This window comes from Pempheris klunzingeri, chromosome 10 (genome assembly GCF_042242105.1).
Source record: "Pempheris klunzingeri isolate RE-2024b chromosome 10, fPemKlu1.hap1, whole genome shotgun sequence".
Classification (NCBI taxonomy): Eukaryota; Metazoa; Chordata; class Actinopteri; order Acropomatiformes; family Pempheridae; genus Pempheris; species Pempheris klunzingeri.
This window is the reverse complement of record NC_092021.1, coordinates 8,069,438-8,088,335: the sequence shown is the minus strand read 5'-3', so window position 1 is coordinate 8,088,335 and position 18,898 is coordinate 8,069,438. Positions and strand designations below refer to the sequence as shown.

At 42.1% G+C, this 18,898-nt stretch overlaps 1 protein-coding gene across 1 annotated transcript in view; it reads right to left on the bottom strand.

Annotated features, from left to right (window-relative positions):
- col5a2a (collagen, type V, alpha 2a) overlaps nt 1–17,858 on the bottom strand; it is a 37,900-nt gene extending 20,042 nt beyond the window's left edge. The window contains exons 1-2 of the mRNA XM_070837724.1: nt 17,633–17,858; nt 263–478 (exon numbers count right to left, since the gene is read on the bottom strand). Of these exons, the coding sequence (XP_070693825.1) occupies nt 263–478; nt 17,633–17,723 (307 nt within the window). The 5' untranslated portion in view covers nt 17,724–17,858. The remainder of the gene's footprint in view (nt 1–262; nt 479–17,632) is intronic.
- Between the last annotated feature and the right edge of the window lie 1,040 nt (nt 17,859–18,898).

The following is an 18,898-nucleotide window of genomic DNA, read 5'->3' as shown; positions in this document are numbered from 1 at the left end:
AAAAAAAAAGGTGACAGTGGTGAGTAGATGGTGAAGCCAATGACCACAATCACCCTGATGTCACTCATTCTAAGTCTATTGATGTGCAACAGCTTGTGGTGGCACTAATGTGGTCACTGTATCTGTGTCAGATACATTTCATGGTAATGATGTCATTCATATCATTGATCCCAAATGTGAATGTTAATTCTTTTTTCTTTCTTTTTTTTTGTTCTGAGTGCTGCTCACTCACCAACAGTGCCCTGCCCACCGCCGCCGCCGCCGCCACCGCCACCGCCACCGCCTGAGTCACCCTGGCAAACAGGGCAGCACTCGCCGTCGGGGATGACCATCTTCTCACAGTTACTCAGCTCATCGCACTGGATTTCATCGCAGAGGACCTGGCCGTTGTCACAGACACAGATCCGGCATGGCTCTGGCTTCCAGATGTCCCTGTTCGTGTACACCTGGCCGTCGGCCGTGCAGCTCACCTCATCTCCTGGAACACACACAGGTGGAAAACACTCTTAGTTCCTCTACTTTCTGTCTGTAAATGAAAAGAAAAAGCATCCAGAAGACTTTTCTAAACTTTGTTTGTCCACAAACACACCAGTTCTTTATTATGATCCATTTTTCAGTTCCCAAGAGGGCAGACAGAAGTTTTCATACTTAGCTGGTGAACTGAAAAATATGTGTCAAACTATTTATACTGGAGAAGAAAACAAGATCATAAGGGACAGATCCCATATTCTTGAGCCATTCAACCAGATAAACAGAAAAGAAACATTCATCCTCATCCTATTTCTTTTTTGTGTTTATGGTCACCGGAGCCTATCCCAGTGTGCATTGCAGCAAACAGTGAGGTTATGGGGTTAAAACATTCACCCTTACACAGAGAACACCCTCTGTCTATGAAGCAGCAGCGCTTCATGCACGAACCACCACACTGCCTGAAATTCATGTATTCCTCCCAGGAGCGGCTGCCTCGGGGGGAGAAGTTGCTGAGTTCCTCTCCTGTTTGATAACACTGCAGGGTGTAATTGCCAAAGACGTCATGACACGTTTGAAATGTTAATAAAGCCATAATCTCAGGTTTGAGTGTTCAACAGCCGCTCCAGCCTACAGGAAATGATTCATCCAAACAAAGAATCCATAACTACGCTGTACATACAGTATACTCTCACACAAACAACAACATATTCTTAATGCTTTTTTTTAAAAATTATTATTGCTTTTACATTGTGATGTGAAACAAGGTTTTTCTCCCTATTCTGCACACGCTGTCATAAGTATAAAAGGGCTGGAAAAAAAAAAGTCTGCAGCCGTCAGACATGAGGTCATTTCCTCCAGAGGCAGCGTCTCCAAAACTTGACTCATGTTCAAAAGAGAAAACCTGCAGACACCTATGAAGCAACTGTTGGAAGCTGACTTCATATTTCTAATGAGCACTTCCCAAATAACCTAATATAGAATACCATGGCCCATGATACATTACATTTCACTGTTTATTTACTTATATATATAAATTCTGACCACAACAACCCTGAAAATATTCATCAGTAGTAAAATGGATCTCTATGGTCATGAAATAAGAGATGTGCCTCAGGCCTGTTGCGTGTAACAGGAATCCTGCATATAAAGACTCTGTAATCTGAGCTCACCTCTCAGGTCTGCAGAGACTCTGAAGCCTTCACCTGTTCCTGATAGAAACAGCAGGTGGCAGCTGTGAGCTTCAGACTGCAGGTGAGTCAGGTGAGACAGGAGCCCTAACTACTGATGAAAACTCCTATTATTCTGTATCATTCCAAGAAAAGCTACACGAAGCACGAGAAGAATATTATCTCAAAGCTGCAGAGAACACTGGCTTCATTTACAGACAGAAAAAGTCAAAGAGCAGCAGCACCAGTCAGGTAAAAGCACAGGTCTGCTGATAGCTTATGCAACAACACAACGTGTTTTAACATGGCTCACTCCCATATTTATATTTGTGTCAGACGAGCCTGGGACAGAAAGTGGCTGTAAATAATACTCGACAGAGGTTTACATTTCGCTTGAAAGCCAGATGGAAAGATCTGACTGCAACAGGGCAGCTCTGAGAGTCAGGTACATTAATATTGTAGGTTATCGGCACATGCAAGGAATTTACATCAGCATATTTATACACACCATGTAGGTGGAGGTTAAAGTCTGATCGCTATGGAATTTTAAACAGAAATACATAAAATAAACTACGTTTTCCTTCAAGGTGCCTCAGATTTGCTGATCAAAGAGTTACACTAGCAATGTGAAAATATGCTCCATGAGGCAGAATATCTTAAAGGTTACAGAACGCAAGAAGAAGAGAACATATTGTAAAATTCACACCAGTGAAAATGAATCCTAAAAATGTTCAGCTCTGCGTCTCCTTTTGGTCGTATAAAAATATAGTGGAGAGCCAAGCACCTTAAACCCCCTCCCCCCCACTAAATGGACATGATTTTGGCCACCTGAGTTACAAACGTGAATACTATCCATGGGTGTGATGTTCAGGGCTCCTGTTTGAAATCTGATAAAAAGAGATAAAGAATCTTGTGCAGGATCAAAGAAAGCTAATGTTCGGCTAGATTCGGGACGTGGGTGATGAATTACATTTTAAACGTGTCTTAACAAGACATCATGGGGAGAAATACCTTGAGTTGAAGGAAAATCAAGGCTTGGGTGCTTTACAAATGCACCATGTAATCAGACACTCTTAAGCTCATTACATCTAATCCCACAAGTGTAGGTAACTGTGATTTGGGCAATATATCAGACAGCGACATGGTAGACACACTTTTTTTGTATTTTCCACCTTTATGTTTTTTTTTTTTTTCTTTTTCCTACCGGTATTTTTCATTCAGGATAAAATCTACTAATACTGTAAGAATGCTGTGAATGATGTTGGCAAGCGTAAGTCTGCATGTGCACTGTTGCAATTTAAGTATAAAAACTGAATCAAATCGTTTTAAAAAAAGCTGTAAATGACCCCTTGACACACAACAGCAGTCAGTCTTTATCTCCATGCGTCTCCCTGCCAGCGATTGTTGGCTGAGGACTTCAGCTTTTATCCGAATACGTTTTAAAGGATCATTTCTCCCAACAAGCAAATACAGCCCAGGGGTGCGCTTTCTCAGCCATCCTTGTTCTGTATTAGCTATTCTTGCTCTGTTGAGTATTTGGCGACATTAAAAACACAACATGGTCCAACAATGAAACTTCCTGCCTCCAGTAACTTCTCACTGTCTAAGCTGTAGCGTTTCAGAATGGAAAACAGGGCTCCACGGCACGCAACAGTGTATCTCTCTCCATTTGCAGAGACACTTGGAATCACTTGAGCCATGAATCTTAACCTTCTGGAAAGCAAACTTTTCTTTTACTGTAACAATCTGTTTTTGTGGTTCACAAAAAAAAAAAAAAAAAAATCGCAGGTCTTCCCTTAGAAATGCTTCAGTACTTGTGATGGACTGGATTAGAGTTCTTGTTAAGGCGTCCTCGACATGTTTTAGCTTTCTTTAGCCACAATCACGCTGCTTTGTCTCTTGTTGGTGAGGAGAATCTTTACAGGGGTTAAAGTGAGTGTGTGACTTTAGTCCTTTTCATTGCTGGGACATGAAAACGTCACACACACCGGGGATGTCGAGCCGAGCTGAAAGCGATTTTTTTCCTGTTGGGTTCTTAGAGATTTCGAAGAGAGCGTGTTGGGAGAGTTTGAAATTTACTGGAAGAGAAGTGTGGTTTTCAGAGTGGTCTTAAACCACCCACTGCCAGAGGAGGAGGAGGAGGAGGAGGAGGAGGAGGAGAGAGACGTTCACTTTTTCCCCTCCTCTCAGCTAATTCATCGCAGGTTCCACACTTTTCCACAGACACCGTGAAAGCACATTTCAGTCGTGACAACGGCGAAAAGGCATGCGGCCCCTTCCGACAGTGACTGCTTGATCTGGATTTTCCACTAGTCAGCTAAGAGGGCAGACAGTTTCCTCTCCTGGTTTAAAACATGGAGTCTGGAGCTCTTCAACATGACTCATCTGTCTACTCTGTGCCTATCATTTGGATCAGTTCACCAGACACCACTCAGATAATGAAAAAAAAGAACCCCACATCCTCTCATGGCACACATCCCAACCATGAGGAAAACCTGGGAAAACTTTTTGCTTTGCCGCAAAGGTGAGGAGACAAAGAAAAAACAGACAGTTTATGGATTTTCCTCGGCTAATATGGAAATACTCATAACACAGTGCGTTTGGGGAGAATCTACTGCAGCCACAAGTCGAGGGGTTAGAAAATGACCTTATGGAAACAATGAGTCACATAAAGCTGGAACTCTCATTTCCTTTTGAAAAAAAAGAGGAAAAAAAAAAGATACATTGGCCCAAGTGCAGGGCCCTAAACCGATGGCCTCCGTGGTCTTACTTTCAGAAAGATAGTGCCCGCTGGATGATGTGTTTATGAGACCGTTTCTGACGTTTGTTTCCACTTAATTGCAGTGAGAGTAAGCTGCTCTAACTGACATGGCTAATACCATGAGGAGCACAGCCTGATTCCTCGTCCAGATGCAGATGAGTTACAGCTGCTGAGGGGTGGTTCTGCAGCAGCTGTGCTTTCCTGCTCCCAAACCCATGGTGTCATGGCCAAACATAAATCTTCCCTCTGTAAAGGACCTTTAGCTCAACCTTGGATCGGTCCGCTGAGAAAGCTGTCCATAAAAGAAGCCGTTCCTTTGCCATTTTAGCACAAAGCCTGAGTTGTAATGGTCAAAAACACGTCAACACAGTGTTTTGCTTCAAAGTGAATCAACACCCTGTGATTACCCCCTCTCCCTTTCTGCTTTTTAATGACTGGTACAAAGATTTGTACAAAAACTCCTTTCTGTTTAATTTTCTCAAGCATGGAGGATTTGCTGTGTTGCCGTATGTTGAAAGGAGGCTTGAAATCTGAAATAACGCTCTAGTTTGAACACGCTCTTCACCTTGGCTTCAGCAAACAAAGCTCCCTATCTCCTGGGAGGGGTAGGAAGCTCGGGCCAGGAAAGTTGAAATGAATAAGTAGCTTGCTGATTACATGTCTAGGCTTTTCCATCAACAGGCCCCCGTCTCCAGTGGGCCTTCCTTTCAAGAGGTAACCACAGTCACGAGCTGTTCCCATCCCATGGTCACCCCTGGGAGGATTGTGGTCCTGCTAAATTACACATCCCCCCTCCTCGTCTCTTTATCTATTCTGCTGACTTGCCTTAGATTTGACCCATCTCCATCTTCGAGCTGCCTTTTAGAGTAGAACTGGTAATTGTAGTCTAAATCTGCATTTTAGCGTTATATTAAACCCACGAAATAACTTTTTTAGTTCAGTTACATCGACCATGTTGATGTCGAGATGGATAATGAATTTGTACACATACTGTACTCTCAAGCACGGCCATTATTGTGAAATGTTGTGACAGCGCCAAGTGACAGAGAGGCCCTTAGTCCTTACAGTTGTACCAATCAAACAGGTTCTGTGTCTTCACACCATATGGAAGACGCAACTTACAACGCGCGCGTGTGCTCATTATGATAGAAATCTGCTGTACGACAGATGGCACGCTCTGAAGGATTAGAAAACACAAGCTGTTGAAATGAAAATGCAATTAACTAAACAGTGAATGTTCTTCACCACAAAAACCACCTTTGGCCTGGCCTCGGGCGCTCGCCAAGATCGGGGTCGAAGTTCAAAACCAGGGGCAGCTTTTTCCAGATGAAGTGCACTCAGAATAAACTTCACGTGAAAAACCGTGTACTGTGCAGAGAGGACACACTGATTGGACACAGAACATGTCTCCATGTGGATTATTCCTCTGGTCTGTCTTTGTTCTGTACGCGACACTGTGGCCTCGTGTTTGATCGTGTTCATGTTACTCTAGACCACGTACATTCTTTATGTTGGTTTTGTTTTCTCTGCTTTTCTGCATCGAATATGTTGCAGGCATGAGACTACAGAAGGCAGAGCGGCTCTTTGAATATCCTACACTTTGCTCTGCTTCATCCTAACAAACATGGAATGTAAACACTCGTGTTTAACCCCTCTTTATGTTCTGCTTCTTAAACCTTGAACAGCTACACTAAAATATACTTGCCGATGACTGTCAGCTGTCCTATCTCACTGTAAAGTGACTCGTACTGCCACACAAAAACAAAATCAATCAACTTATACAACAATACAATCAGTTTTCACTGAGCGACACATCATGAAAAACGCACCAAAAGGACTGTTTAACTTTACCAGGTGGAGCTGTTTGATTTAAAATCAACTCTTACACACAGTCCTGGTAAACTGTCAAACATGTGGTTTTCATATCCTCCCAAGTTAGGCCCAGTGCACATTGATCAAGCTAAGAAACACACAGACACACTTCACTAAATGTGAACGATGTGCTGCACCAACTGTCTGACGTTTACTTTAAAAATGTACCTACAGACAAAAACTAGTGTTTATACTTGTAGTAATGTGCATGAAACGGCTGGAACCGTCAAAAACACAGCCATCTGGTCATCAGATCACCTTATAGTAAAACCTAAAATACTGACATTTCCTTATGGAGCGTCTTAGATCAGAAAGTTCTCCGTGCTGCATGTAGGCTCCATAATCAGTACATGCAGTGTGTATTGTTGAGGATACACAATCACCATCTAATCTCATAGGTTTGTAGAAATGTATCTTAAACGCGTTGATGTCAGTTAACAACACGATATTTGGCCGCTCCGTGTAAAAGCAGGTATGCAGCAAAGGAAAATGGGTGACGTCAAACATTCCAGCTAACCGGAGCGGAGCGTTAACACATACAAGGGGTCAGAGCGCCCCGGTGTTTTACATCAACTGAGCACATAGCCAGATGTGACAGAGTAAACCGTGGATTCTGTGCACTGAGAATCTCTGAGGAAAGTTGTTTCCAGCACAACATGCTCTTGCTGTGTGAGTGAAACACAGAAATACAATGAAGACTGGTGATTAAGGCTTTTGTATGTAAAAAAAAAAAAAAAAAAAAGGCAGTGAAATATACTGCGGCTTCTTTATCCAAAAAAAAAAAATAGAATATATAATAATTTCTTTCTACCAAATTGATAGATGAGAGCTGCACTGGTCAACTATGATGACTTGGTACTGTGGCATGTCTGCTGGATTAGAGTGTATTATATGCTGTGATATGTAAAAGTGTTTTTCTACCATAGAAATTTTAGGTTTTTAGAAAATATAGCACAGACAGCAAAGGGCTGTTAGCGCTAGAGTTAAATACTGAAAAACCCCTAAATGTATTCTTGGTGTGGTGATGTTAAAGGGTCACGTTAGACACCAAGTCACCAAGAATGTTTTTCCTACTTATCCCTGGTGGTATATATCCATGTAGATCATTTCACATCAGCAGTCTGTTGCCACTCCAATAAAATATAAGTACAATAAAAGTTACCTGCTCTATTCAAACTTTTGAAAAATTGCATTAGAAATGTTCAAAAAAAGAAAGAAACTGTTCCAAAGTTACTCTTGATGTTCCACAGCAACAGTTTTGAGTTAATTTTCACTGAAATAATAGTTGTTAACAGTGTTTTTCTGCAGATTATCCTGAACAATGGGAAATTTAGCTGGAGAATTTCTCAGATGTCATTTCTTTATGCTAATTCCACTCGCCCCCTTACAACCAGGCTTGTGGCAGCACAAATTCTGATAACACGTGCACGGCCACATACTAAGTGTTAAATGACAAAATAGGTTTTTTTGTGATTTGGGTTAACCAGCAGCACGGAGCATTAAAAAATGCAATGCCCTGCACAGTTAACCATGGCGCCTGCTGCTCACATCAGTGTTGAGCACATCTGCAATCGTCTTTTCAAGCTGCCCGGCCCTCTGTGTCTTCTTCTCTGTCTGCATTTTGTTTTGAATGTGTGAGTACAGGAGGATGATCTCAGGCGGCGTCTTATTAACCTTTTCCCCTGTGCGGTCTGTTCTGGTGTTCAGCACTGCCAGAGTTCCCTGAACCAATGCAGCAGCAACACCACACTCATCAGACAACGCTGTCGTACATAAAGTCACAGCTCAAACCAACGTACGCAGCGCTGTACACAAAGTACACAAAGTACACAGTGAGGTCACCACTTAAAGGGGACAGAGACTTTGCACTGATTGATTGTCTAATGATCTAAATGCCGACTTGTAAAATCCAAATGATGGAACACACATGTTCCGACATTAGCATTTTTTCAGGTGGGGAGGGATTTTCAGCAGTTTTATGGGGCGTCCTATATTAGTGGTGTGGAGCAACCCTAAAGGCAAGACAGATTTATTGCCTCCACATTTTGTCTGACCTCAGTGAAACAGCAGTTTAAGAATGCTCCATCCTCTGCTCAAACCAAATGGCTGCCGGAGGCTTCTTTTTAAATCCCACTGTTTCTTTCGCATTAGCTTGTGTTTCCTCATATCCCCGTCAAGCTCTCCGATCTCCATCTCTCCCTCCTTATCTCTGTCAAATTGCGCTGTCTCCTTTTTGGACTTCTCCTCCACACTCCTCTGCTCTTTCCTTCTCCGCTGTTTGTTTCCTTTTCTTTTCCAAGTGTGCTGTCCCGTACTGTACTTCTAAGTTTCTCCTAACTTTCATTTTGTCCTGATCTTTTTTCTCCCTGTCTCAATTTTGTTAGGCCATGACTCCATCATGCACAGTATCACATGTGCAGCCCTGCAGGCGGAGGATGTTTTCCATAAATATTTACATTTTCAACAGGACTGCATAGTGCAAGCTCACAAGCTTGACATTATTTATGTTTACCTTAGATTGTGAGCTTTAGCCGAAGCTCTTGTCCAGAATGAGTTAAAATTCCAACACTGACAGCGTTATGAGCAATTAGTTCACTAGTGCACTAAGTGACCAAGGCCTTCTTTAAATGTATGTACACAGTTAACCTCATTAAATCACACCACTTCTGTTCAATTATTAATTTAAGACCACACGAATATGGGGAGTAAAATATATGATTTTAATACTTGTTCCATGAATGTTTCATTTTAAGCTTTGTAGGTTGAATGGAAGTGTTTTGGGGAGTGAATGCAGGGCTTCATGCCACAACAAAGGTTTTCAGTGCAGAAAAAATTGGATCGTGATCCATCCTCTCGAAGATCCTTTTCCCAAAGTTACGTGATATGATTGAATTTACAGAAATGCGATTTTACAAATGGGTTACAGTCCTGAATCTCACACACGAATCCAACATTATGGAGAGGCTTTCGTAGGCAGAGACTTAATTTGTAAAGAAAACCGTGTCTGAGCAAATGTTTAGGCAAAAAAAAAAATCAAAACATCGTGAGGTATGCTTGATTTGGCCTTAGTCCAGCATCATCTCTTTAACAGAAACCGTGACTTAGTTCCAGGTGAACTACATCTTCTGTTCCCCTAGTTTTTCAGGCCTGGAGACATCAGTTACCACTTTGCTTGTTTAGTCAACTCATCAACCATTATTCTAACAGCAACGGTTAAAGTCTGCAGAGCTTAACCAGAAGCATGGAGGAGTAACGGCTTGGGCAGTTTCCAGCAATTGCCTCTCCACAGGTCCAAACCACCTGGGACTGTCATCAGCCGTAGAAGACTCTTTCTTCTTTAAAGACCTTAAACGCTGTGTTTAACCGCTGCGCTGGCCATGCTGGCCAGTCACCAGTCTTAGCTGTGGTAGATAAGTGAGCACAGAGAAGAGCCTGGAGGGGTGAGGGGGGGTCAACACTGCGAGGCCCCTCACTGTGGTGACATCACTCAGGCCAATGCCTCTGGGGGACGCACAGAATTTATCACTTTCTCTTTATCACTAAATGGAGCCCTTGAAGTTTACTGCAGCCTGCATTTTTGTAAATGCCAGAGACAGACACAGACAGAGAGAGGTGATGAGGTCAGAAGGCTGCCGTTATGATGCATTTTAGTTTGGAGAGGTCACACAGGCCTCCTGGCAAAGTGGTGGCCACGTGGATCTCTTTTGAAAAGGTTGCATCTGAAGCGGAGACATTTGCACTCTGTTGCATAGTTTGTCCTCCAGAGGCTACATAGAAATTCTTGTATAATAAAATTAAAGGAATCCTAATTAAGTTCCACGAGCTGCTGTAATGCAGCGTCATAAGATCAAACCAATGACTGTGGTGAATAAAATATTTTTGTAGCTAGTGGCAGAAATGTAGTAAAGTACAGCTGACATCAATGACAAATCAAATTATATCATACTTAATACAATTTCGTGTTTTGTGAAGGATTTAACTGAAAATGTAACTAATAATCTACAAACAAGTAAATGATCTCTCTCCCTTTCTATCACACACACACACACACACACACACACACAGTGTGACCTGTATTTCTCTAATGAGAGAAGCATGATGGGAATATTCCCACCAATCCCATGTCCTTGTGACGTTATGGCAGAGCACCAAAATGCATCAACCAATGAAGCGCAATTTTACTCGCATCTTGAGAACATTCTTGGTGCAACGTCATCGGTGCCAAGCAGAGGATCGTTTCTTGGCTGATGTGCTGCAGTTTGTTTGCTGCAGACTCCTCCCTTGTATCAGTAACAGTTGCATACTTTACTCAACAAGTCATCAACAGCTGTGTGTGCCTTAGTCTTCCCAAAAGGCAGAGTCCAACCAGAAAAGGGCTGCAATCATAGTCGTCTTCGCTTCCAAAGAGCTAACAAATTGCCTGCTGACCTAGTTTTGATAGTTACAAAAATAAAAGGACCTTTTGCAGAGTGAACACGTTTCTACACCTTGAGCACAAACAGCTGCCAATGCTGCACATTTCCTTTGCTCTTGTGCATCACGTCCTTCATTAAGTTAACTCGTATTATTCTACAAACATTTGCGCTTTAAAATGTTTGGATCTCAAGTTTGTCTTATCTTTTGACCATGAATCACGATGGTCATTAACGACAACAACCAGAGTCAAAACACATGCTTTTCTAGAGGAAATTCCACGTTGACATGACTTCCTGTCCTGGCGTCGGACCAGTCTAATGCGATGTGCAGGGGGTAGAGTCTAAGAATACAGAGAAGTATTTGCCCTTAACAACAATCCTCTGGGCTTCCCTCTCTGCTGCTTCTTCCACACCCTTTCACATTCCCCCTCTTATTACAGATCCCTGCTCTTATCCTCTTTCCCTGCATTGACTCCCCTCTGTCTTCATCCTCCCCCATTCTCTTCCAGCCCTCTTGTCTATGCCTTTCTTCTCCTTCAGGCACCCTCTCACAATAGATATGAAATTATGATGAAATCCCCCTAAATACCGGACCACATCAGTGAACGGCTTACAAACAAGAGGGAGGGTGAGATTAAATAGAAATGGAGACTCAGAGCCTGCACTTAGAGCTCTATTTTAACCCAGGCCAATGAAGACGGTCATGATGCTCGCCCCAGTTCTAGCTGTGTAAACCTGAGGTATTTGTTGGAACTGGCGTGGCTGATAAAGTGAAGCCTGAGTGAAGATGTCTACAGAACAAAGCAACTGCCTGTGTGTCTTTAGCTTTGCTTTAACTTTAAGGTATATTTAAAAACACACACACACACACACACACACACAAAGTGCTTGTATTTGATGTCATTCATGTGGAAATCATTTAAAGCCAGCAGACTGTAAATGACCATGCCAGCGTTTATAATTGTTTTTCTCTCGGCTGAAACGGCTCTAACTTTCCACAATGTACCATAAACAATTTAAAGCTAGAGCAGCAAAGGAGTTGGGTTTGTGATTTAATTCTAGCTTCACCACTTTAACTCCATCTCTCTTCTATTTTCACTTGTTTTGCAGCAGCGTTTTACCCATATGGTGAAATGGTAGCCATGAGTCACCAACTACAAGGAGACATTTCCACATTTCACTGCTCAGACTGTGTGAGAAGTGTTTGTTCGGAACACTGACTGGACATTGCGGTCAGTGGGTAAGGGGCAGCACAGACTCACATTGTGCGACAAGAATGCTCCCTTTTTCTTACTGGACATGTCTTGAGTCTGTCACATAGAAATCTATTTTCATGCAGCAGACCGTGATCCAGTGGAAAAGAAAATCTCCCCAGTCTTGCTTTTTCTCATTGATCTGCATGACTTCCGTTCTAGCCAGAATTCCTCTTTTCAGCTCATCTGATTTACGTTGTGCTTCCACTGATGCTCTTCCCGGCTAATGTGTGTATCCGCTTTGCGCGTAATGTGACTTTAACAGCAGACGACATTTCAAGAAACATCATACTCTCTGCTGAGATCTGGCAGTGTTGCATAGCAGAGGCTCCAGCACTATGTGTGTTGGAACTCAAGCCTAAACCTAATATTTCTTTTCCTTCTGAACATGAACCTCTTGGAGAGTATCTTTGTTTGTGCTATGGAAGACCATTGGACATTCATTAGGGGGATTCAATTTGCCAGAGGTCCTCTCTGTTTTAAGACTGCATCCCATTGATCTGCTATAGAAATATGGAGCAGGAAAGACACATGGAACAAGTCTTGACAGCGAACGCTGGAATTCCAAAATATGTGGTCCAACTCAGTGAAGGCATCCATCATGCACAATCAGCATAGAGTAAAAGAAATCCATTGTTTTCTTGTTTTTGAGTAAAACCGTGACACAGCACGCCTTAGCTTGCCCATAATGATGAAACGCTTTTAGTTTTAATCACATAGACTACAGTGGTTCACCTCATAATCAAAAATGATTATGAATTACTTGTAAGGCAACATGCAATGTAATAATATTTTACTTTCAACCGCCTGCAGTAATGTACCTCCCACTACAAGACCACCTCAAGGCATTTCACCGCACTTGTGAGAGGCATCGCACCATAAAGTCAATCAGCTGTCCAACAAGTTGTTAAGAGCCTAAACATAACTTAGGCCGCATTGCTAACCCCTTGTCACCCACCAACACCCATGTGGCTCGTCTTTTTCACCCTCTGCAGCTGTAATATACACAACCTAGCTACAACTTAGAATTTAGGTTGGACCACAACCTGCAATTATGGCTGCCAGTTACCATTTTGCGGCATTTAAACAAGTTACTGTATTGCTTGAGAATCTCACAGACAATATTATAAAATTTTGAGAATTCACGAGGAAAAGTTCACATCTAAAAATATGGAGTCACTTGATATTAAAATCCCATCAAATTGAAATCAAAGTGTGTTAGCCTACTACCACATATTGAGTTCTCTGTAGACCTTAACGCTGACTCATACATGCATTTCCTATTATGACAATCACTAATTATTATTGACAACTAGACGCTTCTTTGCTTTATTTGGAAATTCCCTCAGTAGCAAATGTAATCAGATTTTGCTTAATCATCACCTGGCCCACAGCACTTCAACACTGAGAGAGAGGTTCCCAGGGGGGAGGTAACATCTCATGAAATTGGAAGATTTAAAGCAATTACAGCGGGCTTTGATATATTTACCAGGGGAGAGACAGAGAACATGTTCGCAGGGAGTGCTATATTACGCTAAGATCTGCCAACCTACAGAGGATGAGCTCCAGAGGGCAAAAGTCCTCCTGATCTCCTGGAAAAACTACAACCAGCTGTATCAACACTCACTGTACAGGGGAACCGAGCTGTGCGCCAGTAATGGCTGACGCTCTTAAAGGCAGAAACATGACGGTTGTGTTTGTGTTCCTGGAGTCTGGGGATGGACAATATTGCTTTTTAATTGATTGAGAGACATAATGTTTGCCTTGATTTGATGACACCAAACAATTATTTCATAAAGAGGTAAAAAGATACTCCCACATTTTAGTGTTGCATTCCCATAAGGAACCCACAGTCAACTGTCCATCCTTAGTCCTTAATAGGTGATGACACTGGATCCTACATTACCCATAATGCAACAAGATAGCATCTTTCTTCAGACCCTCCTGTATGACCACTTATTTCCAACCTCCCACCTCCGGGATGTTGAATCACTGAGTGCATCTTTAATTTTGAACTTTTTTTTTTCCACCACTGGCGAGAGACAGTAAACGCTGTTAACAGTACAAATATTCATATTTTTTATTCAATTACAACACATCACACGTGACTTTGCTCTTGTGCTTTGACGAGCATGAGAAGCAGTTATGTGGCATACTTAATTAGAATGAGATTAAGATAATTGAAGCACTTGTGAAACCCAGCCCGTCGTGTCTTTACGCTCTGTCCTGTCATCCTCCCACATGGACAGATCCTGAGAGGATCACAGGGCAGATTGGTGGGTAAGTGCCAATCAAGGAGCAGGAAACCTGTCAGGGGGAGCCATAATTGCACGGCTTTTAAACAAATAGTTACTTTAACTTGAACCTGCGTAGGTGTTCAGTGTAAAGACAGGAAAAATGACATCCCTTCAAACTGTTCAGGCAAACCATGAGCCAGTATGTTCCACATCTATCTGTGCTCAAGTCACCCTAAAGCAATATTGACACGTCATGTCTTACAGCATCCATCCCTTCCAGCTATCGCTAAGGCTAAGACTTTTAAAAAAAATATTTTCCATAAACTGCCAAAGCGTCTATTTTAACATCTGGAAGTCATCTCCCCACCCCAAGCCTCCATTTGCTGACTGCAATAATTTGGTTTATAAGTAGTTCCCATGGAGTAGTCCTCACAGGCATTAAAAATCTATCAGCTCCATCATCTGTGCCACCAAGACGTCCCAGGTTCGCTGCCAGACAACTGCATATCAGACGGCTGTTAAAAATTCGTATTCCTTGAACGTGTAACCCAAGACAATGTACAATCTGGTGAAGCCGACCCCCTTAACTCTGGAAGAAAAGAGGCGTGTAATCAAGTCATAGCTCAAAAATGCAGCATGTGTTTCTAATCAAAGCCGTCTGTGGACCTGGTTGAATTCACATGTTTGGACTTCTCAGCTTTGGTAGAAAACAGCCCATTTGTTGCAATGTCAGTGATGTGGCAACAACAACTGGAACCAATTTGGAAGACAGAGTGACCTCATGTGGGTTTGTTGATTTGGAACACCAGCTTTTTCGCTTTCTGCTCGTGGGCTTCTCTCAGAGAGGGAAAAAAATGTTTTGAGTTGATTTGCTTTTTGGCTTTGATGAAGATCTAAAACCTGGCGACGATAAGACAAATGTAACTCTGCTAACAAACTCAAATAATCTCAAATAATCCACTGGTTTCACAAAGACTGGGTGCTTCGCCTCTTTGATGTAAGTGGCATCTTTGAAGATGTTTTACAGCTATGTCAGCATCTGGGAGGAGTAATGTTCAAACTCTCTCACACACACATACACACACACACAGAGGCATGATTCTATCTCAGGCTAAAACTATGGGCACCTATCCCGCTTTTTGTTATTGGAGTCAATGATGTGTTTTTTTTCCCTTATTCCAACTCCAAATATTATTTTAACACTTCTGCTTCTTTCAATACAGGTTAAGGGTTTATATGAGGGGACGTACTATATTTTTACGCTGGTAATCTATGTTAGCATCACCATTTCCAACTGTGAGCTCTAAGTCTGCTCCTTGATCTCATTTGCCAACTAATGCTCTTTTGCAAGCAAACTTTGTGCACATGTGCAGCCATGTGACTTTCATCTAGAGCTGTGTAAGTGTAACTGACTAAAATATTCAACATTTGTTTTAAATGTGTTCTGGCTTCAAAGCACCATATTTGATTCAGTAAATCTTCCAATAACCTCCATGTCCTCCACACAGACATTTGCTTTTTTTTCGTCGTCGAAAGAATTGTGTTGATGGTTTACTGAGAGAATGAGTCTGCTTGCAATTATGTAGTTTCATCAACATTCAACCACACTCAATTTGAAGTTGCAATTTTCCATATAAAAGTCCCAATTAAATGGAGCAACACTAGTAATTGTATTTCTGCGGATATTTGTAGGGGTTGTTCTTGGATGTGTAGAATTGTTGAGTGTATCCGTCGTTCCTATTCAACCTGAGCATTCTGGCTGATTCATGTAGAACATAAAAACCAATGAATCTGCACTTAAAATCCCCTTCCATACGACAGTAACTGGTCATTGTGTGGAACAAGTTTTGAAATCCCCCTCGCACACACATGTACATTGTTTCAAAGCGCTGGTGAACCACATTTTCCCTGAGTCTACAAAAACCATGAACTTTCCACTGTTTTTATTTGGTCGGATTGCAATCGCCTCACCCACCACTATTCCATGGAAAGAAGGCTGCAAGCTCACTGTGCTGTTTCACATGAACAAATATGGACAGAGACAGTTCCACAACAGAGTGGAGAAGTTGATTAAAACAGAGCCTTCTAAGACCTTTTGAACAACACAAATCAAACGTACATCAACAGAAAGCCCTGGTCCTGTTACAGCAGTAGAAAGCTGCACAGCTTGGAAAAGTGGTCTTTTTTCAAGTAATAATTCTTAATCACTATCCATATAACTAAACTGCAGCGTTGGCCTATTTGTGAAATGTTAATGTTAAACTAATTCTTCACAGTATGGGGCATCTTCGTGGGGTTGATGCTGTAATCACCACAGGGTGGCGCTCTATCTGGTGCCACATTATCGCATGAGTGTCTGCCTTATGTGTAACTTAGCTTAAAAAGTAAAGCCAACTCATTTTAGTTAATGACATAATGGAAGAAAAACTTGAATTATCCAGAGGGAATGGCACCTTTAAGATAATAAACAGCACTGTGTGTGCTGCACCGCTTGACTCCACACTCCATCAAGGGCCCATCAAATGAACTTTCAGAGTGGCCCCATGACATCATGTGTAGAAACAACACAGCCCCTGTGACGACACAGGAGATCAAACACCCCAGTTGAAAAAAAAAGGGGGAAGCGCAGTTCAAGTAAAACAAGAACACTCAGGTGTTCCAGCTCTCGGTGTTTCCAGCTGAAGACATCAGCAGCCCCGCGGTACACCAAGTGACTCAGAGAACCCAACAGCATCTCTCCTTCTCATGTCTCCTCACATCTGCTCTGCATTAGCGTGCAGCCTGTGTTCCTTTCAGAGGCGCGTGAGCTCTGGCGCTGAAATTCTTTTTGCAGATGTACGCCGCTGTCCGAAGGGGAAGAAAACGGTTGTGGTAACACTTAATGAATGTTCCAATGTGCTGAAGTAGTGCAGGAGTAATGCAAAAACCGCAAAGGTGCTCATTTCCCTCCTCTGCACATTTTCAGTGCCTGAGGGTGACATCACTTGCAATCACTGACAGATGTCCACAAGAGCGTTTCCTGACATACACGGCTTGTTTGCCAATTGCAGATAATCCACAGTAGTTACTCTCATCTCTTAAATCTTCTTTAAACTTGACAGAGTGACGTAAGGTTCGTCTCAATCATCTAACTTACATACTCCATGCATGTACATCGTCTTCATTTATCATGTTCGAGGAGAGTTCACTCTGGCACAAAAATTCCAACACAGGATGTACGAAATTAACAATATCCAACAAATCTCTTATCTAAAGTAACTTATCTTTAAGGGAGTTTCTGTAGTCAATTGCTTAAACTGCAGGCAAAAAGATGTGCCCAGCTAAACACAACTCATTGTACAAGCACAAACGAAAAAATCCAAGCTAATGTCCAGTCACCATCAGCCACCTTCACACATTCAACCCAACAGCAATTAGGTGTTAAAAAAAAAAAAAAACAGCAGAGGGGTTCACTTACCACTGGTCCCGTCTTGACATGTCACAATCAAAACCTGAGCTACGGAGACTAAAAGAAAAAGGAAAGTCCTTAAATGCACAGAGCTCATCATGTCTAAAAGAAAGACATGAGCCTTCCTTGTGCACAAAGCAAGGGGAAAAAGGATGAAAAGAAAAAAAAATGCTCAGGTTATCACTGCACCACCATGAATACAAGAGTACCCCTCCTTGTAAGCAGCAAACAGACCCAGCCCAGACTGCGCGAGTGCTTTTTTGTGTAGTTACAGCTTTAAATGAGAAGAATGCTGGCCAGCCTAATTTTCCTCCCCCTTTTGTCAGCCCTCTCCCATAACCATCCTCTCACAGGCTTTTGTGGCTGTGGGAGAACTACACCCATGTTCACAAGTTCTCATACTTTCCTGCGATTCTTTGTGTCTGTCTAGCTATCTTAGCATGTGCAAGTCTTAACTTTGACTCACAGTCAGAGATCTGAGGGAGCAGATAGGGAAAAATGACTTTACTTCCTTGGAGTCACTGATTTTTGAAGTTTAGAAGTGGTTGCTAAGCAAGATCATAAAACTGCAGCTTTTATTGCTGTCTCTGGGGCACCAAACAAGACACACAGCAAGCTGAGAATTCCTTTTTACTGGCCAATTAAAAGTAAGAATAGTGTTTATAACTCTATTGTTTTCTGATGAGAAATCATACCCAAGAAATCGTAGCGCACGAGGTTGCTTGTCAAGTTTGTTTGCCATATAAAATCAGTGGCATCGCTTTTAGCTGCACTGTCCTAAATCAGAAGTGTAGAAAGAGAGATAAAATGCAACCCGACTGTGTGTGATAGTCACTGTGGGTGGTCATGGTTGTAGGTGGTCATGATAGGGAATCCAGAGTGCAAATTTAGAGAGAAATTTGAGGTCAACACCTCTTGACTTATGGCGAGAACATGGAATCTGCCTACAGTGCTCATACCATTTTACAACTGAGTGCAATGTGTTAGATTAGAGCTTTGTCAGATTTATCTAATGCATATTGTGTCAGGATTCATCATCAGTGGGGCTCTCCATAACGTTTTTCATCTGGACCTTGAATACAGTGTAATAACATAATCATTTCAGTACAATCGAATCGTTTTCTGTCACTGCCGACACAGAACATGTCATGTCCTCCTAAATCCAATATGGTGCAAAATTAAGCTACAGGCATTTAAAGTTTTATTGACTAAACTCCTAACTTGACTCTGCCTCTGTCAAATGAGATTTCTTGGCATGATGAGCCATTCCTCTAC